The sequence below is a fragment of the Scleropages formosus genome, chromosome 10 (genome assembly GCF_900964775.1).
Source record: "Scleropages formosus chromosome 10, fSclFor1.1, whole genome shotgun sequence".
In the NCBI taxonomy this organism is placed as follows: domain Eukaryota; kingdom Metazoa; phylum Chordata; class Actinopteri; order Osteoglossiformes; family Osteoglossidae; genus Scleropages; species Scleropages formosus.
In genome coordinates this window covers 3,426,741-3,451,508 of record NC_041815.1, presented here as the reverse complement: position 1 = coordinate 3,451,508, position 24,768 = coordinate 3,426,741, and the positions used below count along the sequence as shown (strand labels likewise).

The 24,768-nt window shown below is 42.3% G+C and overlaps 3 protein-coding genes across 3 annotated transcripts; all 3 read right to left on the bottom strand.

Annotated features, from left to right (window-relative positions):
* Positions 1–12,144: 12,144 nt before the first annotated feature.
* LOC108937121 (olfactory receptor 2AT4-like) lies at positions 12,145–13,125 on the bottom strand. Its single transcript, XM_029255508.1, has one exon. It carries the CDS (start codon positions 13,123–13,125, stop codon positions 12,145–12,147), a length of 981 nt encoding a protein of 326 aa, XP_029111341.1.
* A 4,125-nt stretch (positions 13,126–17,250) lies between these two features.
* On the bottom strand, positions 17,251–18,222 carry LOC114911606 (olfactory receptor 10A3-like). Its single transcript, XM_029255507.1, has one exon. The coding sequence runs from the start codon at positions 18,220–18,222 to the stop codon at positions 17,251–17,253; it is 972 nt and encodes a 323-aa protein (XP_029111340.1).
* A 5,169-nt stretch (positions 18,223–23,391) lies between these two features.
* Positions 23,392–24,369, bottom strand: LOC114911605 (olfactory receptor 2AT4-like). Its single transcript, XM_029255506.1, has one exon. It carries the CDS (start codon positions 24,367–24,369, stop codon positions 23,392–23,394), a length of 978 nt encoding a protein of 325 aa, XP_029111339.1.
* Positions 24,370–24,768: the final 399 nt, after the last annotated feature.

Sequence of the window (24,768 nt, the reverse complement as noted above, 5' to 3'; positions counted from 1 at the left end):
TGTTTTATTAGATATTAATTTTAAGAGAATAAATTATATCAAACAAAAGTTAAACATAATAATTTTTAAATCTCACATGTGGCAATATTTATGATGAGATGCAATTCAACTAACCTGCAGAAGGCTATAAAAAGGTAGAGAAAAATAGAAATGTAAGTAACACAAATTATGATGTTTGTTCCCACATAGTTATTTTTTAAATATGCCATTTAAACATTTTCAATTTTTTTTTTCCCCCCCAACTACAGCTCATTTATTTTGATTTTTGAAAATCACTTTACTGTGCATCTCACAAATTGGATAGTTTGTGCTTAATACACACACACACACACACACATTTTCTGAACCGCTTGTCCCATACGGGGTCACGGGGAGCCAGAGCCTACCTGGTAACACAGCGCGTAAGGCCGGAGGGAGAGGGGACACACCCAGGACGGGACGCCAGTCCGTCACAAGGCACCCCAAGCGGGACTCGAACCCCAGACCCACCAGAAAGCAGGATCGCGGTCCAACCCACTGCACCACCACACCTTGTGCTTAATAAAGAATATGAATACCAGAGCAAACCCACGGAGACAACATGCAAACTCCACACAGACTGAGCAGGGATCAAACCCACATTCTCTTACGCTACCCAGGTGCTGTAAGACAGCAGTGCTACTTGCTGTGCCACCATGCCACCCCAGAGACTTACAATGTTAAGGTACTTGCAACAATTTACCCATTCATACAGCTGTTGCATTTTACTGGAGAAATTTAGGGTAAATACCTTCCTTAAAGCTGGAGGTGTATACTGAACCCGCAACCTTTCAGGCCCCAAGGGAGAACCTGTGACCACTGCACTTCCAGGTAAGCAAATAGTGCTGCTATCTCAGAGTGCCTGGGTGGTGTGAAAGGACATGGGTTTGAACCCCACCCAGTCTGTGTGGAGTTTGCATGTTCTCCTTGTGTCTGTATGGGTTTCCTCTGTGTGCACTGTTTTCCTCCCACAGTCTAAAGACATGCTGTTCAGGTTCACCCATAGTGTGTGAATGACAGAGAGCGTCTGCTACAGAGCTAAAAATACAGGATAGAATATTCAGCCACATCCCATTTGATGAGATTATTTTTCCTATACATGATGAGTTATATTTTTAACAAAAGCATTTGATAATTACAAGAACTAAAGAATAAGCATAAGTGGTAGAGTAATGAGCTGTTTTGCATTGCAGGTCGATAGTCATCCATCCATCCATCCATCCATCTTCCTCCGCTATCCGGGGCCGGGTCGCGGGGGCAGCAGTCCGAGCAGAGTCCTCCAGACTTCCCTCTCCCCGCACACCTCCTCCAGTTCCTCTGGGGGAACCCCAAGGCGTTCCCAGGCCAGCCGGGAGACATAGTCTCTCCAACGTGTCCTGGGTCTGCCCCGAGGCCTCCTCCCAGTGGGACATGCCCGGAACACCTCCCCAGGGAGGCGTCCAGGAGGCATCCGGAACAGATGCCCGAGCCACCTCAACTGGCTCCTCTCGATGCGGAGGAGCAGCGGCTCTACTCCGAGCTCCTCCCGGGTGACTGAGCTCCTCACCCTATCCCTAAGGGTGCGCCCAGCCACTCTGCGGAGGAAACTCATTTCTGCCGCTTGTATCCGCGATCTCATTCTTTCGGTCATGATCCAGAGTTCATGACCATAGGTGAGGGTAGGAACGTAGATCGACCGGTAAATTGAGAGCTTCGCCTTACGACTCAGCTCCCTCTTCACCACAACAGACCGGTACAATGACCGCATTACTGTGGACGCCGCACCGATCCGTCTGTCGACCTGCCGCTCCATTTTTCCCTCACTCGTGAACAAGACCCCGAGATACTTAAACTCCTCCACTTGAGGGAGCAACTCCCCCCTAACCCGGAGGGAGCAATCCACCTTTTTCCGACTGAGAACCATGGCCTCGGATTTGGAGGTGCTGATTCTCATCCCCGCCGCTTCGCACTCGGCTGCAAACCTCCCCAGTGCACGCTGCAAGTCTTGACTTGATGAAGCCAACAGGACCACATCGTCCGCAAAAAGCAGAGACGAGATCTCGCGGCCACCAAAACAGACACCCTCCGTTCCCTGACTGCGCCTAGAAATTCTGTCCATAAAGATAATGAACAGAATCGGTGACAAAGGGCAGCCCTGGCGGAGTCCAACATGCACCGGGAACAGGTCTGACTTACTGCCGGCAATGCTAACCAAGCTCCTGCTCCGGTCATACAGGGAACGAACAGCCCGTAGCAACGAGCCGTGAACCCCATAATCCCGAAGTACCCCCCACAGGATGCCACGAGGGACACGGTCGAATGCCTTCTCCAGGTCCACAAAACACATATGGCTGGTTGGGCAAACTCCCACGAACCCTCCAGCACCCTAGTGAGGGTATAGAGCTGGTCCAGTGTTCCACGGCCAGGGCGAAAACCGCATTGCTCCTCCTGAATCCGAGGTTCGACTATCGGTCGGATTCTCCTTTCCAGTACCCTGGCATAGACTTTCCCAGGGAGGCTAAGGAGTGTGATCCCCCTGTAGTTGGAACACAATCTCCGGTCCCCCTTCTTAAAAAGAGGGACCACCACCCCGGTCTGCCAGTCCAGAGGCACCGTTCCCGAACTCCACGCGATGCTGCAGAGGCGTGTCAGCCAAGACAGCCCCACAACATCCAGAGACTTGAGAAACTCGGGGCGGATCTCATCCACCTCCGGAGCCTTGCCACTGAGGAGTTTTTTGACTACCTCAGCAACTTCAGCCAGGGTAATGGACCAGTCCCCCTCCAAGTTCCCAGCCTCAGCTTCCTCTACGGAAGGCGTGTCGGAGGGATTGAGGAGATCCTCAAAGTACTCCTTCCACCGCCCGAGAACATCCTCAGCTGAGGTCAGCAGCGCACCACTTCCACTGTAAACAGTGTTCGTGGAACACCGCTTCCCCCCTCTGAGTCGCCGGATGGTTTTCCAGAATCTCTTTGAGGCCGACCGAAAGTCTTCCTCCATGGCCTCACCGAACTCCTCCCAAGCCCGAGTTTTTGCCGCGGCGACTGCCAGAGCCGCACTCCGTTTGGCCCGTCGGTACCTGTCAGCTGCTTCAGGAGTCCCATGAGCCAGCCAGGCCCGATAGAACTCCTTCTTCAGCTTGACGGCATCCCTTACTTCCGGTGTCCACCACCGTGTTCGGGGATTGCCGCCGCGACAGGCGCCGGAGACCTTATGGCCGCAGCTCCGAACCGCCGCCCCAACAATGGAGGCGCGGAACATAGTCCATTCAGACTCAATGTCCCCCACCTCCCTCGGGACCTGGTTGAAGCTCTGTCGGAGGTGGGAGTTGAAGACCTCTCTGACAGGGGCCTCCGCCAAACGTTCCCAACAGACCCTCACTATGCGTTTGGGCCTGCCAGGTCTGTCCAGCTTTTTCCCCTGCCATCGAATCCAACTCACCACCAGGTGGTGATCAGTTGACAGCTCAGCCCCTCTCTTCACCCGAGTGTCCAAGACATATGGCCGAAGGTCAGAAGAAACGACTACAGAGTTGATCATCGACCTCCGACCTAGGGTGTCCTGGTGCCAAGTGCACTGATGGACACCCTTATGCATGAACATGGTGTTCGTTATGGATAAACCGCGACTAGCACAGAAATCCAATAACAACTCACCGCTCGGGTTCAGATCAGGGAGGCCGTTCCTCCCAATCACGCCCCTCCAGGTATCACTGTCGCTGCCCACGTGGGCGTTAAAGTCCCCCAGTAGAACGACAGAGTCCCCAGTGGGAGCGCTTTCCAGCACGCCCCCCAGGGACTCTAAAAAGGCCGGGTACTCTACACTGCCGCTAGGCGCATAAGCACAAACGACAGTGAGAGACCGTTCCCTGACCCGAAGGCGTAGGGAGACGACCCTCTCATTCACCGGGGTAGACTCCAACACATGGCGGCTGAACTGGGGGGCTATTAATAAGCCCACACCAGCCCGCCGCCTCTCACCTTGGGCAACGCCAGAATAGTGGAGAGTCCACCCCCGATCGAGGAGAGTGGTTCCAGAACCCAAGCTGTGAGTGGAAGTGAGCCCGACTATATCTAGACGGTATCTCTCAACTTCCCGCACCAGCTCAGGCTCCTTCCCCGCCAGTGAGGTGACATTCCAAGTCCCAAAAACCAGAGTTGGCGCCCGAGGTTTGGGTCGGCCGGGCACTCGGCCCCGACCACCGCCCAAATCACAATGCACCGGCCCCTTACGGTCGATAGTCAATCCCTTTCAATTTTTATTTCATTACCAATTCTGTTAAATATTTATAAATTAAAGAATAACCACTGTTAAATCACTTCAGGAGAGGGTTTAGAAATTAGGAATTCATATATATAACAATATAAGGAAAAGTGTAATGCTGAATTATTTAAACACTTTGTCCAATCATCTACAAATGCAGAATAAAAAGATACCTTGTTTTGCTATTCTTTTGATGGTCTCTTTCAGCTTCAAATGCTCCAGTGTCTGAACACTACCAAGGTTGATGTGTGTGACAATGATAGTATAAATATATATTTTTTAAAGCTGTGTTACACAACCACAATCGAGATTCATCCACACTTGTCCTTACCTCTGATAAGACACTTTGTGGACTCCATAAGCATGCTGTTGAAGAGAGTGTTATATTTAAACTCTCTTGTAGTGTTCACTCTTTTGGTACAACCATTGGCACTGGCTGATGTCAGCACATTGAGTAATAGAATCAGCCACAAGAGAGATAATTAAAACAGTTTGCTTTGAGAAATGTCTTAATGGTCAGGGAAAACAAAACATCAGATTTTGTCTGATACAGCTTACTCTATATTTACTTAAGCTTCATAACATTTTTACATTGATAAAGATTAACCTGAACAGTAATATAACATCAAAAACTGCATTACGAAATAAAATGCTTCAAAAAAGACAGAATTCAAACTCAGCTCAAACCATGCTTTGTTAATATAACAACAGTAATAACTATTAGAGTAATCATCATACAGAAGTGCTTATAGTACTGAGTATTGATACTTGCCAGGATTTTGAAAATGCAACATTTTAGGCATGAGTTCAGTGTTATAATGCTCATGGTAAGTCTGATCCTCACTTACTTATAGAACATTTATGGAAATTGGAGTTGTACGCATTATTGGAAACACATGCAGGGCAGCCTAGTGAAATTAATATGAATTTTAAATTAAAAGAGTGTTATTTTCCTTGGCTTTACAGTTTTTCTCAATTGTTTTGACACATTTCTCCAGATGAATGTAATTGCTCTCAAAACAATTAACACAGCCATGTAAACACACTCTTACCTTCACCAAACAGTTCAATTCCACTGCATAATGAAGTACTGTCTTTCATTCTACTAATGCATTTACTAAAAATAAATACTAACATCAAAAATACAAGTGTGTGCTCTGCTGATTGTATAACGTACTCTGATGTACACACAAATACATGAATGAAAATATATGTTTATCGTGAAGTTCTCTACTGAGGAGTTCTGTTGTATAACAGAAGCTACTGCCTCAACATCTCCACAGGCCTCTTCCATTGCTTGAAGAAGACTGTAAGGGTTGCGATCATACACTTTCCATCTCCAACAGGAGAATAACTCCTCAGCTGAATTCAGGAAAGGAGAATATAGTGGAAGGAACACCATCATGAAATGTGAGTGATGCTCAAACCACTCCTGCACCAGCGCCAAATGGTGGAATGGCACATTGTCCCAAAAAACTACAAAATCTCAATCCATTTGCTTCTGGTCAACCTGCGGGAAGAGGATTTCATTGAGGGAGTTTAAAAAATTTGTATCCTTTCGGTGTTGTATGGCTCTAAGATAACATTGTGTGCCACAACACCAGTAGCTGAAATTGCAGCAGACATGGTGATGTTGCCTCCCCACTGTCCAAGGACATTGGCCATCGTGCCACAGTCAATCGCATTCCTCCCTCTTCTCCTTTTTTTCTTACAGTTTTTCTCGATCGATTTGACACATTACTCCAAACTCCGGTCACTTCTCTCAAAACAATTAACACAGCCATCTGAACACTTTGTAATTGTTCTAAGTAGATTGTAAGTTCCTGTCTATCTCATACTACTTACAAATGACATGCATACTTTTCCCAAAACACTATGCACAAAATTCTGCAATGTTTGCACAACAGTTCATGCAGCCAACCAGAACTGTAACATCCATCCATCTTCCTCCGCTATCCGGGGCCGGGTCGCGGGGGCAGCAGTCCGAGCAGAGTCCTCCAGACTTCCCTCTCCCCGCACACCTCCTCCAGTTCCCCTGGGGAAACCCCAAGGCGTTCCCAGGCCAGCCAAGAGACATAGTCTCTCCAATGTGTCCTGGGTCTGCCCCGAGGCCTCCTCCCAGTGGGACATGCCCGGAACACCTCACCAGGGAGGCGTCCAGGAGGCATCCAGAACAGATGCCCGAGCCACCTCAGCTGGCTCTTCTCGATGCGGAGGAGCAGCGGCTCTACTCCGAGCTCCTCCCGGGTGACTGAGCTCCTCACCCTATCCATAAGGGTGCGCCCAGCCACTCTGCGGAGGAAACTCATTTCTGCCGCTTGTATCTGCAATCTCATTCTTTCGGTCATGATCCAGAGCTCATGACCATAGGTGAGGGTAGGAACGTAGATCGACCGGTAAATTGAGAGCTTCGCCTTACGACTCAGCTCCCTCTTCACCACAACAGACCGGTATAATGACCGCATCACTGCGGACGCTGCACCGATCCATCCGTCAACCTGCCGCTCCATTTTTCCCTCACTCATGAACAAGACCCCGAGATACTTAAACTCCTCCACGTGAGGGAGCAACTCCCCCCTAACCCGGAGGGGGCAATCCACCTTTTTCCGACTGAGGACCATGGTCTCGGATTTGGAGGTGCTGATTCTCATCCCCGCCGCTTCGTACTCGGCTGCAGACCTCCCCAGTGCACGCTGCAAGTCTTGATCTGATGAAGCCAACAGAACCACATTGTCCGCAAAAAGCAGAGATGAGCTCTCGCGGCCACCAAAACAGACACCCTCCGTTCCCTGACTGCGCCTAGAAATTCTGTCCATAAAGATAATGAACAGAATCACTGACAAAGTGCAGCCCTGGCAGAGTCCAACATGCACCGGGAACAGGTCTGACTTACTGCCAGCAATGCGAACCAAGCTCCTGCTCCGGTCATACAGGGAACGAACAGCTCGTAGCAGCGAGCCCCGAACCCCATAATCCCAAAGTACCTCCCACAGGATGCCACGAGGGACACGGTCGTATGCCTTCTCCAAGTCCACAAAACACATATGGACTGGTTGGGCAAACTCTCACGAACCCTCCAACACCCTAGTGAGGGTATAGAGCTGGTCCAGTGTTCCACGGCCAGGGTGAAAACCGCATTGCTCCTCCTGAATCCGAGGTTCGACTATCGGTCAGATTCTCCTTTCCAGTACCCCGGCATAGACTTTCCCAGGGAGGCTAAGGAGTGTGATCCCCCTATAGTTGAACACAATCTCCGGTCCCCCTTCTTAAAAAGAGGGACCACCACCCCGGTCTGCCAGTCCAGAGGCACCGTTCCCGAGCTCCATGCGATGCTCCAGAGGCGTGTCAGCCAAGACAGCACCACAACATCCAGAGACTTGAGAAACTCGGGGCGGATCTCATCCACCCCCGGAGCCTTGCCACTGAGGAGTTTTTTGACTACCTCAGCAACTTCAGCCAGGGTAATGGACCAGTCCCCCTCCAAGTTCCCAGCCTCAGCTTCCTCTACGGAAGGCGTGTCGGAGGGATTGAGGAGATCCTCAAAGTACTCCTTCCACCGCCCGAGGACATCCTCAGCTGAGGTCAGCAACGCACCACTTCCACTGTAAACAGTGTTCGTGGAACACCGCTTCCCCCCTCTGAGTCGCCGGACGGTTTGCCAGAATCTCTTTGAGGCCGACCGAAAGTCTTCCTCCATGGCCTCACCGAACTCCTCCCAAGCCCGAGTTTTTGCCGTGGCGACTGCCAGAGCCACGTTCCGTTTGGCCCGCTGGTACCCGTCGGCTGCTTCAGGGGTCCTATGAGCCAGCCAGGCCCGACAGAACTCCTTCTTCAGCTTGACGGCATCCCTTACCTCCGGTGTCCACCACCGTGTTCGGGGATTGCCACCGCGACAGGCGCCAGAGACCTTATGGCCGCAGCTCCGAACCGCCGCCCCAACAATGGAGGCGCGGAACATAGTCCATTCAGACTCAATGTCCCCCACCTCCCTCGGGACCTGGTTGAAGCTCTGTCGGAGGTGGGAGTTGAAGACCGCTCTGACAGGGGCCTCCGCCAAACGTTCCCAACAGACCCTCACTATGCGTTTGGGCCTGCCAGGTCTGTCCAGCTTTTTCCCCCGCCATCGAATTCAACTCACCACCAGGTGGTGATCAGTTGACAGCTCAGCCCCTCTCTTCACCCGGGTGTCCAAGACATATGGCCGAAGATCAGAAGAAACGACTACAACGTCGATTATCGACCTCTGACTTAGGGTGTCCTGGTGCCAAGTGCACTGATGGACACCCTTATGCATGATCATGGTGTTTGTTATGGACAAACCGTGACTAGCACAGAAATCCAATAACAACTCACCACTCAGGTTCAGATCAGGGAGGCCGTTCCTCCCAGTCACGCCCCCCCGGGTGTCACTGTCGCTGCCCACGTGGGCGTTAAAGTCCCCCAGTAGAGCGACAAAGTCCCCAGTGGGAGCGCTTTCCAGCACACCCTCCAGGGACTCCAAAAAGGCTGGGTACTCTACACTGCCGCTAGGCGCATAAGCACAAACGACAGTGAGAGACCGTTCCCTGACCCGAAGGCGCAGGGAGGCGACCCTCTCATTCACCGGGGTAGACTCCAACACATGGCGGCTGAACTGGGGGGCTATTAATAAGCCCACACCAGCCTGCCGCCTCTCACCCTGGGCAACACCAGAATAGTGGAGAGTCCACCCTCGGTCGAGAAGAGTGGTTCCAGAACCCAAGCTGTGAGTGGAAGTGAGCCCGACTATATCTAGACGGTATCTCTCAACCTCCTGCACCAGCTCAGGCTCCTTCCCCGCCAGTGAGGTGACATTCCAAGTCCCAAAAACCAGAGTTGGCGCACGAGGTTTGGGTCGGCTGGGCACTCGGCCCCGACCACCACCCAAATCACAATGCACCGGCCCCTTACGGTCTCTCCGGCAGGTGGTGAGCCCACCGAAGAAGAGCTGTAACATATGAGGAAAAAAGCAATTGCATGTCTTTCATTGGTTTAACACAAATCACAAACATTTATGTACCATTTTGCTAAACACAACAAGCAAAACTCTGTCATTTGTTCAATGCTCAGTTACACATGGTATGTTCTCAATGAGCCCCAAATTGATATCTCGTGATTTAGTAAACACACAACACAGGAAATGCAAATTTCCTAATTGATTACAGAGTTATCACAATTCCTGCAACTATAGAAGGGGAAAAGAAAAAAGACAAAGAATAAGAACAAGAATGAGAAAGGGAAAAGGAAGACATGTAAGAGTGAGAGGTGGTGGAGAGGGTAGAGGAAGATGAAGAATGGAAGAGGTAGAGGGAGATGAGGGGAGAGGAGGCGAGGATGTAGGAAGAGGAGAAGGGAGAGAAATAGAGGGAGAAGAGATGGGTAGAGTGGAGGGCAATGGTAGAGTGGAAAGAGCAAGAGAAGAAAATGTAACAAGACATGACAGAGAGGAAGGGGACAGCTGGATGGAAGAGGAGGGAGGAGAGGCAGAAGGATTGGGTACAGATGGGTTTCAAATGAAATGAGGGCCACCCTAATTGAGTATGTCATAAATCATGGTCTCTCCTTCAGAGAAGCTGGGCAGAGAGTTCAGCCCACATAAACAGATCCACAGTGACTTCAATTATCTGCACATTTTAGAGTGAAAACTGGTAAGTAACCATACCATTGTACTGCTGTGGTTAGACTCTAGTACTCTAGTTTTCTACTATAGCGGAGAGCACTGCCATCCAACTCTAAAATCCTCTAGAGTAAGAACACAAGGTACAATAAGTAAGTGTTTTTTAAAGTAATACCATTGATTGCAAAGTTTATACTGTAACTGTTGCAGAACAGTCTGGGTTCCCCCTTTGACACAACACTATGCCCAGAGATGCCTGAATTTTTCCAATTACAGTGGAATAGTATATAGACAATATCTTTGTATTTACGGTAAACCTGTAGTAATTGTGTGGCTTACGCGTACTTACACAAACTGGAATCACAACTCCTTCACTCTGATAGAGTTCCTCTCAAAGGGCACTTTGTATACCTGCTTCATCCGGGTGGCATTTCTCCTTACAACACGATCAATTGTGGCAAGACTGCATTTCTGAATATTCTGGAAATCTTGGTTGTCCTCTATTATTGTTTGCTGGATTTCTTTGAGGCGGATGGTGTTGTTCTGGTCCACCATGTCAACAATGGTGTGCTCTTGTTCAGTTGAAAAGAGTCTTGTTCTTCCACCTGAATGTTGTCAAACTTCCATTCTGATAAATGTTTGGATGAGTACAAACATTTATAGTAGAGAACTAGAGTACTGGAGTCCAACTATAGCAGAGCAATAGTATTGTTACTTACTGGCTTTCACTCTGAAACGTGCGGATAATTTCCACTACACCATTGCCCTCCATTGTACTCCTCCCCCTTCTCCTCTTCCTACATCCTTGCCTCCTCTCCCATTCTACCTCTTCCACTCTTTGTCTTCTTCTACCTTCTCCATCACCTCTCAGTCTTACACCTCTTCCTTTTCCCCTTCTCATTCTTGTTCTTATTCTTTGTCTTTTTTCTTTTCCCCTTTTATAATTGTAAGAATTGTGATATCTGTGCAATCACTTAGGAAATTTGCATTTCCTGTGTTGTGTGTATTACTAAATCAGCAGATTTCAATTTGGGGCTCATTGAGAACATACCATGTGTAACTGAGCATTGAACAAATGACAAAGTTTTGCTTTTTGTGTTTAGCAAAATGGTACATAAATGTTTGAGAATTGTGTTAAACCAATGAAAGACATGCAATTGCTGTTTTCCTCATATATTACAGTTCTGGTTGGCTGTATGAACTGTTGTACAAACACCGCAGAATTTTGTGCATAGTGTTTTGGGAAAAGTATGCATATCATTTGTAAGCAGTATGAGATACACCAGAACTTACAATCTATTTAGGACAATTACAAAGTGTTCAGATGGCTGTGTTAATAGTTTTGAGAGCAGTGACCTGAGTTTAATGTTTCAAATCGATTGAGAAAAACTGTAATGTGAAACAAACTCACAATGTCCCTTCATTTTAGCTACATGATTGCATTCAGGCTTGTTTTAAAGTAAGTCTATATCAAACAAGACTTTGGGAAATAGTTAATAATAATAATACCATAAGACTGGAAATCACTTCTTCTACCATCCTTCCATCCATCCATCTATTAAATACATCAATAATAATAAAACGATAAAGAATAATAAGGTAATAGGAAAAGGATAACACTGTTGTCAACATGATTTTGAGCATCTGGGTCCTAAACAAGAATTAAAGAGTGGGCAGAGTAGGTCTGATATTTATATAGTTTTGATTTAAATTTCCTCAGCGTTAAAAAGATAGGGTGTCATGGTTGCGCTTCACGAGGATGGACTCAAGTGCAGAGTTTCGTAAACAGACATTTAATAAAGCCAAAACGGAATCCAAAAACAAAATCGTGGGACAGGCGTAGGTCATGCGATCAGCAAACGTAGTACAGAGGGCTAGACAAAGAACATGGTCAGGAAATACACAGGCAAAGGTCGATGTCGGAAGAGGTTCACGGTGACACTGCTCGAGAGGAAACAAAGAAGCCAAAACAAGGTTCCGCATCCAGGCTTCCTCGGTGTCCCTCTTTATAGTTGTTTAATTAGGAAACAGCAGGTGTCGCCGATGTGCCGGCTGCAAGGGACGTGACATAGGGCATGAATTTTGCATATTTGGTGAAAAAATGGGTGAAACTCATGTGGCTCAGACACACATTATTTAGTTTTTCCATTTATATTTAAAATAATAAAGAATCTTTTGATGATCTCTTTATGAGCAAATTATGAGTATGAGTTACATTTGTTTTGTGAAATTTGTACTTTATTCATTTTTTATTTAGAAAGAGTAAGAACAATATTCATTTTCTGAATGCGAACATGTTGTCTTCTGAATGCTTTGATCAAACTCTGTTTCACTTCTTTAGTCCTTAAGCAGTAAATGAGTGGGTTCACCATAGGGGGGAGCAGACTGTATAACACGATGATGGCAATACGCACATCTGTACTGAATTTAATACCCACATTATGAGCCAGGTACACAAAACACCGTGGGAGGAAGTAGAGGGCTACTATGACTAGCTGAGGGCTGCAGGTTGAAAGGCTTTTCAGACGCTCATTGGTGTTAGCAATTTGAAGCACTGCCGCAATGATGCGGCAGTATGTTAATAAAATAAAGACAAATGGGACCATTAGTACAACCATAGCGTAAACCAAAACTGAGAAAGACTGAGAAGTCTGATTAACACATGCCAAAGCTGTGACCGAAATGAGATCACAGAAACACTGAATGATTGTGTGAGAAGTACAGTAAGACTGGGGATATGCCCTAATTACTGCTATTATTGGGCTTGCAATTGAAAGCACCCATGAAGTGATACTAAGAATTAAAATTATATCACTGGTAATGATTTTTGGATATCTCAATGGGTAACAAATCGCTATATATCTGTCTAAAGCCATTATTAATAATATGAAGCTGCTCACTGTTGCAAAATAGTGCACACAGGCCATCTGTACAAAGCAGCCAGTGAATGAAATGGTTCCTGCCTGAAACCAGTATTTGGCTATGATCTTTGGCAAAGTGGTGGTACTGAACAGCACATCGGACACAGCAAGGTTTAAGGTGAGAACATACATGGGTTTGTGGAGATTCCGATCTGTTGTAAACAGTACCAGAAATGCTGCATTTCCCACTAAAGTGAAGAAATAGACCAAGAAAAAGACAGTGCCTACAAGTCCATAGTAGTTCTGTTGAAGTCCAGGAAATCCCACAATGAAAAAATCTGTTGCAGAAGTTTGGTTTTCCACAGACATGTTGAACTGGAATCCTCTAACAATCAGAAGCCTGCAACACATAAGTATCTATAAGAGTTCATAGGGTTTTTTAAACTTAAAAAGTGGATTTTAAATGTTTTAATTAAGAAATATTAATGAATACTGAAATATTTGTGTATATGAATGAATATTCATATAGACATAAGTTGTGACTATTTCTGTTGTGTTTGTGTGCTATAACGCCAATAATTACCTGTGAATTTCAAGACAAGATAACATGAAAAATCTGAGCAAAATATAACAATTTTATTAGCTGTCTCTTACTTTACAAATGCAATTGCATTAACATTCTATAAACATTTTTAGTTGTTTAACAAGTCAGACAATGTTGGGCTTTGAAAGTAGAAAGAACTTAAGGTTTAATTTATTACCTAATAAAGTTGTATAAATCAGTTTTGGATTTAGGGTATGTGCAGTAGAATTAATTGAATACCTAGAGTTAAAGATTTACAATACATGATGTGCATTCTAACTGCCACTTAAAATTATATTTCAAAAATTTAAAATAGGAAGAGCAAAAATGAATGGAAATGTATATTCAGTCAAAAATATAACACATTGTATGTTACTTTTTCTTTTTTTACCTCACATCTTTTGCCAAAGCAGTTTTAATTTATTAATTTAATTCATTCATTTATTAATTTTTAGCTATTTACAGTGCTGGATAATTCTTTCCTGAAGCAATTCAAGTACCTTGCTCAACAGTACTCCAGCAGAGATTCAGACTCAGGTCACAATAAGCTGCCTGCTGCCTTTCTCTTCTATGTTTGTTAGTAGGTCCTCTCCTAGAACAGGAAATTTAGTAGAGTAGTTAATGAGTGGAGACAGCTTTTCCATAAAAACAGAATATATATATATATATATATATATATATATATATATATATATATATAAAAAAAAAATTTAATTCAGTTGTAGTTTCACACAGTCATCAAAAAAAAAGTGGTATCAGAGCAAAGGCACCTTACTTTGCTGTTCTTTTTGGCTGTTCAAGAAGGTTTCTAGAAACAGTATTTGAAGAAGCAAGCCAAAGTTCATAAAGTTTTCAAAAAGCTGTTGTTTTGCACATGCCAAATTCAGGATTGTTCTTCATTGGCCCTTACTCTTGCTAAAGTAAGATTCTGTGCACAGACTGTATAACAAACAATTCTCTTTAAATACTCTTGCCTTGTTCATTCTTCTGGTCCAACCACAGGGACTGACTTATGCCAGCCCAAACTTTGAGCATATCAGCCACAGGAGGGGTAATTAAAACTGATTGTTTTGCGAGATATTTTTGTAGTCAAGGAAAACAAACCAAAAATTGAGATGTGTGGTATATTTTATTTTGTCTTTTCTGTTTCTTCTGTGCTCTCTTGGAATAAATACAGTGATATCCTTCCATTGGTAAAGAGAAGCGACCTTCCACTTTGTCCTTGAATCCATTTATTAAGATTTGAAAAGTATGTGCAAAATGTATGGACAAAAGCAAGTATTGCATTAAAGTTGTTTACTAAGGAGGTGGTACAGTGGTGTAATGAATAGTGCTGCTATCTCACAGTGCCTGAGCTGTTTGGGTATAGGTCTGAATTCGGCTCGGTCCATGTGGAGTTTTCATTTCTCCCCATGCCTGAATGGTTTTCCTCCCATAGTCCAAAGACATACAGTTCAGGTGAAGCAGTGATACTAAATTGTCCACAGTATGTATGTGTGTGCGGCTACTCTGTCATGGACTGGCATCCCATCCAGGGTGTACTCCATCTCATACTTTTGCCTAGTGATTTTGGAATAGGCTACAGACTCCAGCAACCCTGAGCAAGACAAACAGTTAATAAAACTGGACTGATGGATGTTTACAAAAGGAAATAATACAATAATACTTTGTTGAACCATTTTCAATATTCAAACATTTTACTTTGCTGTTACATTTATATCATACATCAATATATTTTCCTCCATCTATTCAAGACAACTATGTATTTCAAAACCTTATGACAGCTAACCCTTGCTAAGGATTTGAAGCCTACAGTTCCAATTTTCTGTCTTTACTTACAGAAAATTTATGGAAATTAGTAAAATTCAGAAATTTGTTTCTTGTACAGGTGGTTCCTGATTTACAATGGGTCAACTTACAACTTGTTAGACTTTACGATGGTGAGTTGGCCATAGACATTCAGTAGAAACCATACTTCGAATTTTGAATTTTGATTTTTTCTTGGGCAAGCGATATGGGACGCAATACTTTCCCATGAGCAATCCAATCTGCATCTTCCAGTCTGTCACGCAGAGGTGTGCATTAGATGTATTAAATGCATTTTTGACTTACGATATTTTCGACTTCTGATGGGTTTCGTGGAATGTAATCCCATGGTAAATCGGGGACCACTTGTACTTATTTATATAATCACACCATCTAGTGACATTAATGTGCAGTGTGAGTCAAATTTTAATCGATTTTGACATTTTCCCATTGTCACCATTTGATTTGGTTACATTATTGCATTCAGTCCAAATAACCAAATATTATGAAGTTGGAAATCTCTTTTTTATGTCAGCACTACAAAACAATTAATCATAGGTATTCAAATCATAACTAGAAGTTTACATAATGCTTTTCATTATGAAATAAAATCAAGTCCTTTTTTCTAATTTTATTGATGATTTGAACGTTGAAAGTTATGTTTTATCATTCCCATATCCACATACTTTTAAAAAATTCCTCTTGGCATCTCAACTACCTTTCAGTGTTAACCTTTGTACAAAGATTTCAGCATGGTCCAGGGGACAAAGTGCTGGAAACATCTAAGGTCAAGTTATTGTACAACAATTCTACTAAAATATCCCACTATGAATCAAGCTTTTGCCCCTCTTTTTCTGTAAGCAATAAGATTAAATGAAAATTATAGTCATAACTGTGACTGATGAAGGATAGAACAAAGAGAAAGCATTCATTGTATTACCCAGCACATCTCTTCACTCCAGATTAATCTAACTTGTTACAGTGAATTTCATATTTTATTAATGCCTGATGGAGACTGCACTTTGATGAGGCAAACAGGACCACCATTGTCTGCAAGTAGCAGTGGTCCAGTTGTGATGTCTCTAATACGGTTACTCCTAAACCCAGTTTTTGAAGACATCACTTTTCATTGCCACTCTCAACACCCCCCCAAATCTTGGATTTTCCTTCTACAAACACTGGTGCCACAGCCTTCTTAGATTTCAGGTACATCTTTAATGAATCAGGAATTCATTCAGTAGATCTCCTTCTTCAGGCTGATAGCTTCTTTCACCAATGATGTCTACCTTGTCTCTTGATTTGTTGCCATGACAGGCATTAACCACCTTCCAACAATAGCTCTTTGCAGTAGCCTACATCCTACAAATACTTAGCATCTGTTCCAACTCTATGCCTCTGACTTGCTTTGGAATGCAGGAGAAACTCTTATGATGGGAGTTCACATGATCATAAACCAGGGCGTCTGCTAAATATTCCAAGGACAACCTTACTACTCACTTTGGCCCTTTCAGGTCTGTCCATTGGTGTCCCCAGATGTTGATCAGCTCACAGCTAAGAGCCACTCTTCACCCAAATATTCAGAATATATGTCATCAGGTTAGATAACAGAACTACAATCAGGTTTTTTGAACTTGGGTGCTCTGGTACCAAGAACACTTATACACTACCTTGTTTTTACTCATGGAATTCATTATTGCCAGTATGTGGCTAGCATAGAAATCTAGCCACTTGACATTTGGGTTGAGATCACATAGGCTTTTCATCTTGATAACGTTCCTCTAAGTTACTTCATTGTAAGCTACATGAACACTTAAGACTCCCAGTAGGACTGCATAGTCAGCAAGCAGCACTCTCTCGATCAGGACATCCAGAAAGGTCTGATGCTTGATGGTTAAACCAATTCCACATGCAATGGCGAAAGTCATCTAAGGCTAAACCCACAAAAAAATTCCATTTAATAATAGTTTAAATAATAATGATTTTAGTTCTCTTTTTTTCCCACGAATAATTTCTGAATTTGGTTATTTTTTCAATGTTTCCTAGAGAAAAATAAAGGTAAAAATAAAAACAATTAAACAAGGAAAATTCTATACTTTCTAAAGTATTTATTTTCCAGAGATGTTGATCTTCCCTGCATGTAGTTCTTGTCTTTTCAGTATTTTGATCAAACTCTGTTTCACTTCTTTGGTCCTTAAGCAGTAAATGAGTGGATTGACCATGGGAGGGAGTAGACTGTAAAACACAATAATAGCAATGCGCAAATCTGTACTGAATGTAATTCCCACATTGCCTGCAAGATACACAAAACACCGTGGGAGGAAGAAGAGAGCTATTATTATTAGTTGAGGGGTGCATGTGGAAAGGGTTTTGAGTCGCCCTTGAGTACTGGCGATTTGAAGCACTGCTAGAATAATAGAGCAGTAAGTGAATATAATAAAGGCTAATGGCACCAATAACATAACCAAAGCATAAATGAAAGTTGGGAAAGCGAAAGCAGTTCTGTCAATACATGCCAGTGTTGTCACTGAAGTATGATCACAGAAACACTGAATGACAGTGTTGGAAGAACAGTATGGCAGGGAGTATGATCTAATTACCACTATCATTGGGCTTGCTGCCGAAAGTACCCATGAAGTGATGCAAAGAATTAAAATAATGGAATTTGTCATAATCAATGGATATCTCAAAGGGAAACAAATTGCTACATATCTGTCTAAAGCCATTATTACTGAAATGTACGTAGTCACTGTTCCAAAATAGTGCACAAAAGCCATCTGTACAAAGCAGCCAATGAATGAAATGGTCCCTGCCCGAAACCAGTACCTGGTGATGATCTTTGGCAAAGTTGTGGTGCTGAACAGCACATCAGATACAGCAAGATTTAAGATGATGAAATACATGGGTTTGCGGAGATTGTGGTCTGTTGCAAACAGTACAAAAAATATTGCATTTCCCACTAAAGTGAAGATGTAGACCAGGAAAAAAACTGTGCCTATAAGATCATAGTAGGTGCGGTGAAGTCCAGGGAAACCTACAATGAGAAATTCTGTCACAAGGGTTTGATTTCCATCTGACATGTTGAAGGGCAATCCTCGGTGAGAAAGAAGCCTGCAATACAGAAGTATTTAAATCCTTTCTAAGACTGAATTTTAACATGTTTTACATTTCTAAATTTTCCATTAGGTGAATTTTTGAATAAAATATGTAAAAAGAATAAAATATGGAAAATGAAAAGGGGATGAAACGATGCTCATATTGTATATTCCAGATTTAATTACTTTCCAAAGAGAGGGTTGCTCAACAGTTCTCACCTATGGGCATTAGCTTTGGGGATTGGTTCAAAGAACAATATCACAAATGCAAGTAGCTGAAATGCAGAGCAAGCTGTCTATTACAAGGTGCTACTTATGTAGAATCAAGAATAGTAAGCTGAGGTGGTTTGGGTACATCGTAAGAATGCCCCTGATCGGCTCCAGCTGGACCTATACTGGTCATGTCCCACTGGGAGGAGGTAATATTTCTCAGTTGCTAAGGAAAGGAATGTTCTGGTCTGCCTGCTGAACCTGCTATCATCACAAGCAGAAGGAAACTGAGTGGCTGAATATGCTGAAACTATATAATATACATCAAAGTATGTTTGTAAAAAGAAACAGTCAAGCAGAACAGAATATAGAAATAAATAAATTTAGTAAATATCACAATCAGGAGTTTTATCTACAGGCAGCATAATTTATTAGACTAACGAAATGACAGTATATTTATAAAGAAAATGCCTTACCTGTTTTAATATTTTTGATCGGAGAAATGGATTTTGTGAGTTTCCAGAAATCTATAAAAAACTTAGGTAAAAAGCATAAACTCCCTTTTTCATTCTGCACTTTTTGTTAGTTGAGAATTTTTTTTGGGTAAATAATAATAGCGTATTTCAAAACAGAAAGAAAGAAAGAAAGAAAGAAAGAAAGAAAGAAAGAAAAGATCATTGACCTGTTGCATAAAAGTATCCCAAGGTGAAATAAACTTCTCTCCTGTATCATAAACTGAAAACTGAAAAATCTGTCAACAAATTCATAACCCAAATTTTTGAAGTTTCCTTTTTCACCATTGTTGATTATGCTGCAACTATTTCATAGTAATTTCTGTAGAATGCATAAAACTTACTATTTGAAAGTAAATTTTAAGTAACATAGAACACTAATTTCACAGAAATGTCACTTAGAAGTTCAGTTAAATCATTTCATAATTTCATTCAGACCAAAGTCTGCTGCTGAACTCATATATAAATATAGTAAAAGTGGCAGACAGTGAAAGTACACTGAATTATCTTAAAATTTCATACAGTAATGCAAAAATGTGATATAAAAACAAGGGAACCTGACAAATACCACCTTACTTTGTTGTTCTTTTGACAGTCTCCAAAAGGATTCTTCAGATGCTTGATGACAGCTTACGCATAACTTTGGTTGATGTGAGTAAGCAAAAAAACAAGACAACCAAAAACCGAATATTTTGGAAAAGCTTTTGTTCCCCACCCACAGCCAGAACTTGTCTACATTTACCTTTACCTCTGCTAAGATACTTTAAGGGCTTTGTGCACTACCTGTAGAAGAGACTTCAATTTTAAACACCTTTTTGTGTTCATTATTTTGGTCTAACCCTTGGGACTGACTTGTGTAAACACAACCTGTCAGACAACCAATCACAAGAGGGATGATTAAAACTGATTGCCTTGTGAGATATTTTAATGGTCAAGAAAAACAAGACAAAAACATTTAATATTGTCAGATACATTCTAATTTCAGTTGAAATATGTACAGTAACATCTTTGCATTGGTAAAGGCCATAGACCTTCCTCTCTTTGTCCTTGAATTCCTTTGACACAAATTCATAAATAAGTATTCAAGCAGCAACATAACATGTCTGAAATAGAATTAAAGATCACATGAATGTAACCTAAGTAAAATATTAAATGCTTGCTTAAAATAACAGCATCACAAGTAAAACCATTTACAGTACAGGTATACCCCAAGAATCATCAATTTCGGCTATGAAATTTTGAATTTTCAAGGAATTTCATTTAATATTTCTATTTTTGCTCAGGTGCAATTCCTTCATATTTATGAGGGCCAAGTTTGGATTTTTTTGTGGCTTGCAACAGCAACATTAATATTTATTCTTTTAGCAAATGCACTTAGCAGACACAGATACAAACGTCATTATTAAGGGTCATTTAGAGTCATTAATCCACATAAAGCCCATGTTTTTGAACTATGGCAGGAACCCACACAAACATAGGAGAACATGAAAACTTTACACACACTGAGCAGGGATCAAACCGCAGTCTAATCAGCCCAGGGACTTTAAGACACCAGCATCATCCAGAGCAGAGACAAGCGCCACCATGTGGTCTTCTATACAGTAATAGTTGGGTTTGTGCTTCATTAATTTCTCAGCCACCATTACCCTTTGTTTGCTTTTTTTCATCTATTAAAATCTTAGTAATAATAACCCTCATTTTCACTATCCAAAAAACATACCACAGCTTGTTCCCTGTGGCCAGTGCAAATTCATTTGCATTGTCTTCCTGATTTCTTTTCTTTAATGTTTATGATTGTTTCTTAAAAGTATGACATGTAACACATTTATATTTAAATGTAATGTAAATTACATTTACAGTAAAGTAATTTATGTAAAGTGACTAACAATGTTAATCTACCTACAATTTTTTACCCATTTGTACAGTTGGCTAATTTTCACTGAAGCAATTTAGGGTAAGTACCTTGCCCAAGGGTACTACTGCCGGAGGTGAGATTCAAACCTGTGGCCTTTTTGTAAGAGCTGTGAAACAGCTGATTAGCTTTGGTACTGCAGACAGCCATACAGTATTAGAGGGTAATTAATGAAGGCAATATGCCTTATGTTGTACTATGATAACTGTTGTACTGTTAACTACTGAAGTAATCGTGTCAGAATTTCCTGATATTTGTGACATAAATGGGTGCCAGTTTTGGGATTCAAGAATGCATAAAAAAATTACCATTGAAAGTAATTAACCAGAAATATTGTTAGACAGCCTAATAAACAACTTATTTTCATTAATAAGATGGAAGGAAAAATCACACTTTTAGCTATTATAGAACTTGCACTTGCTCTTTATTGGATTTTGCTTGCCTAGTAACTTGTGGGGGAATATATATATATATATATATATATATATTCATTACGTTCATCTGCAAATGAATCACAATCACATGTACATTATCTAACATTTTATAATAATTAGGTGAAGATTGGTTGTGGCTTGATTAATATCTGCTGAATCTGCTGAGAGGTTTTTTGGGAGAAAAGAACTAGAGCACACCCCCACTTATACACACCTGTCAATTACAGAACATTTTTAAAACCTCTCATAAACCTTCGCACTTCTGCTTCCACTGGTTGTAGTAACCTACTGATATCTGCATGTCTCTCTGGTTCAGTGAGGCCCCAGACAGGGGACAGATGATAATTTAAAATGTGTTGGTTTTCAGTTACTTCAATATCTAGTCTTGTTGTATAGTGTATAAAGTCTGTAAGTAGAAGTGTCTGAACCTAGATTTTATTACCTGTTATCTACTTTCCACTACCCAAAGAAATTAATTGTATTTGTATTCATTTGTATTGTATTGTGTACTTCATGGAATTGTACACATACTCAGGGAAATTTGCTGGTCCTTACTTGGATATGCTTGTTCCTTCGTTTTCTAATTTCTCTGGTCATAAGGTGGTGGAACTTGAAACAATCACCTGATATGGCTGTGTTAGGAGTAGCACCCAAAGGAATGGTACTGAAATGCTGGGTGGGTCCCTACACATTTACATTTACATTTACACATTACTCCAAAGCAATGTACATCTCAAAGAATACAATTTGTGGATTACATTAGGAGAAAAATAGACATAGTTGCAGAAGTGTGATTCTTAAGTAAACTTAGTTTGTTTCTTTCCACCATATGCACCTATGTTCATCACATGAGTATTTGCATACAACTCAGAATAGGTGATTCCTGATCACCTTCCTACATTTTTTTTTTTTTTTTTTTTGAGATACACAAACATTTACTTATATTACAGGAGTAGCTGTGCAAAGGCTGATCCGGGCAAGATCTTAAATTTTGGTGCATGAACATTTACACCTTACACGAACTTGCGGGATCATGGGCAAAGTGAGTCTGGAAGAGATGACTTTTCAGACCTTTTTTAAATGTGGACAGAGTTTCAGCAGTTGCGAGTGAGAGGGGGACGTTGTTCCACCACAATGGAGCCAAAAGCGAGAATCTCTGCACTTTACCTTTCATGTGCGGGACCACCAAGTGGGCAGAAGTAGATGAGCGAAGCAATCTGGTTGGGGTGTAGCGGAAGATCAAGTCTTGTAAATAGCTGGGAGCAGTTCTACTGATGCATTTGTAGGCAATAATCAGGGTCTTAAATTTGATCTGAGCAGCTATGGGAAGCCAGTGCAGAGAAATGAGTAGAGGAAATGCATGGGAATGCTTTGGCATGTGAAACGCAACTCAGGCAGCAGCGTTATGTATCAGCTGTAGAGGTTTGATAGCAGTACTGGGAAGGACATACAAGACAGAGTTACAGTAGTCCAGACGGGATGTCACCATAGCCTGGACAAGTAGTGTGGCAGAGTCAGTTGTGAGGTAAGAATGGATCCTGTGGATGTTATGCAGGATGTATCTGCAGGTCTGGGTTGTGGCTTCGATGTGCTGAGAGAAAAATAGACTTGAGTCAATCATCACTCCCAGACTCTTAGCTGAGGAGGTGGGCAAAATGAGTGAGTTGTCCAGTTTGATAGATAGATCATGACAGGAAGATAGGCCAGCTGGGAGGTGAAGAATCTCTGTTATGGAGAGGTTGGGTTGGAGGTGGTGATCAGATATCCATGCAGAGATGTTCAACAGGCAGGCAGCAATGCGTGCAGAAATGTTTGACACTCCAGGTGGAAAGGAGAGGAAGAGCTGGGTATCAACAGCATAGCAGTGGTATTTGAATCCATGGGAGGTTATGACCAGGCTGAGGAAGGAGGCATTTGAAGATGCCTGTTGACCACGGCTAGCTGATTTTTTTTCAGACACTCAGACTCTGTACAGCATGACTCACCACCAGAAAAGTCTTAACGTTCCATAGATTAAAAAAAAACAACAAAAACTCAAAATATCAACATATACAAATGCAAAAATATTTTATTTTACCTGAACAGTTTACTTAGAAAGAGCAGATATATTTATTTTCTGTATATCAACCTGTTGTTTAGTGAATGTTTTCATCAAAGTCTGTTTCACTTCTTTAGTCCTTAAGCAGTAAATGAGTGGATTGACCATTGGAGGGAGCAGACTGTATAACATGATGATGGCGATCCGTAAATCTGTACTGAATGTTATTCCCACATTGCTTGCAAGATACACGAAACACCGTGGAAAGAAGTAGAGAGCTATTATGATTAGCTGAGGAGTGCATGTGGAAAGGGTTTTGAGGCGCCCTTGGGTACTTGCAATTCGAAATACTGCTACAATGGTGGCACAGTAAGAGGATACAATAAAAGCAAGAGGTACCAGTAACACAACCATAGCAAAAACGAAAGCTGGGAAAGCATAAGGGGTCCGGTCAGTACATGCCAGTGTTGTGATTGAAATGTGATCACAGTAACACTGAATGATGGTGTTGGAAGCGCAGTATGGCAGGGGGTATGCTCTTATTACCATCATCAGTGGACAAGCCTTTGCCACTACCCATGAAATTATGCTAGTCAGTAAAATAATGGAATTTGTCATTATTGTAGGATATCTCAAAGGGTAACAAATTGCAACATATCTGTCTAATGCCATTATTAATAATATGTATGAGTTTACTGTTCCAAAATAGTGCACAAAGTACATTTGGACAAAGCAAGCAGTGAATGAAATGGCTCCTGCCTGAAACCAGTACCTGGCAATAATCTTTGGTAAAGTGGTGGTGCTGAACAGCACATCAGACACAACCAGGTTCAAAATGATAACATACATGGGTTTGTGGAGACTGCGGTCTGTTATAAACAGGATGAGAAATATTCCATTTCCCACTAAAGTGAACATGTAGACAAAAAATAAAAGAACAGAAGTAAGCCCAAAATACATAGGATGAAGTCCAGGAAAGCCCACAATGAAAAACTCTTTCACAGAGGTTTGATTTGTAGCAGACATGTTGAACTCAGAATATAAACCTGAAAGACAAATGCCACTGATTAAAGGTAATCTTTGTTTTTATCTTTTTACATTCTTTTTTTCATTTTCATCCATGATCACTGTTGGTCTAATGTTACTGAATTTTACAGTTTTTAAAAACTAAGGAAAAATAAGGTCTTATCTCTTAATATTTTTTTTTTTATTTAAACAGACACTAAAATGGTTAATCAATTTTTACACACACACACACATTTTCAGAACCGCTTGTCTCATACAGGATCACAGGAGCCTAACCAGCAACACATGGCGTAAGGCCGGAAGGGGAGGGGACACACCCAGGACAGGACGCCAGTCCGTCGCAAGGCACCCCAAGCTGGACTTGAACCCCAGACACACTGGAGAGCAGAACTATGGTCC

What these genes read in the sequence shown, in the direction of transcription:
- LOC114911605 (XM_029255506.1), bottom strand. Translation starts at nt 24,369, where the DNA reads ATGTCTGCTACAAATCAAACCTCTGTGAAAGAGTTTTTCATTGTGGGC.
- LOC114911606 (XM_029255507.1), bottom strand. Translation starts at nt 18,222, where the DNA reads ATGTCAGATGGAAATCAAACCCTTGTGACAGAATTTCTCATTGTAGGT.
- LOC108937121 (XM_029255508.1), bottom strand. Translation starts at nt 13,125, where the DNA reads ATGTCTGTGGAAAACCAAACTTCTGCAACAGATTTTTTCATTGTGGGA.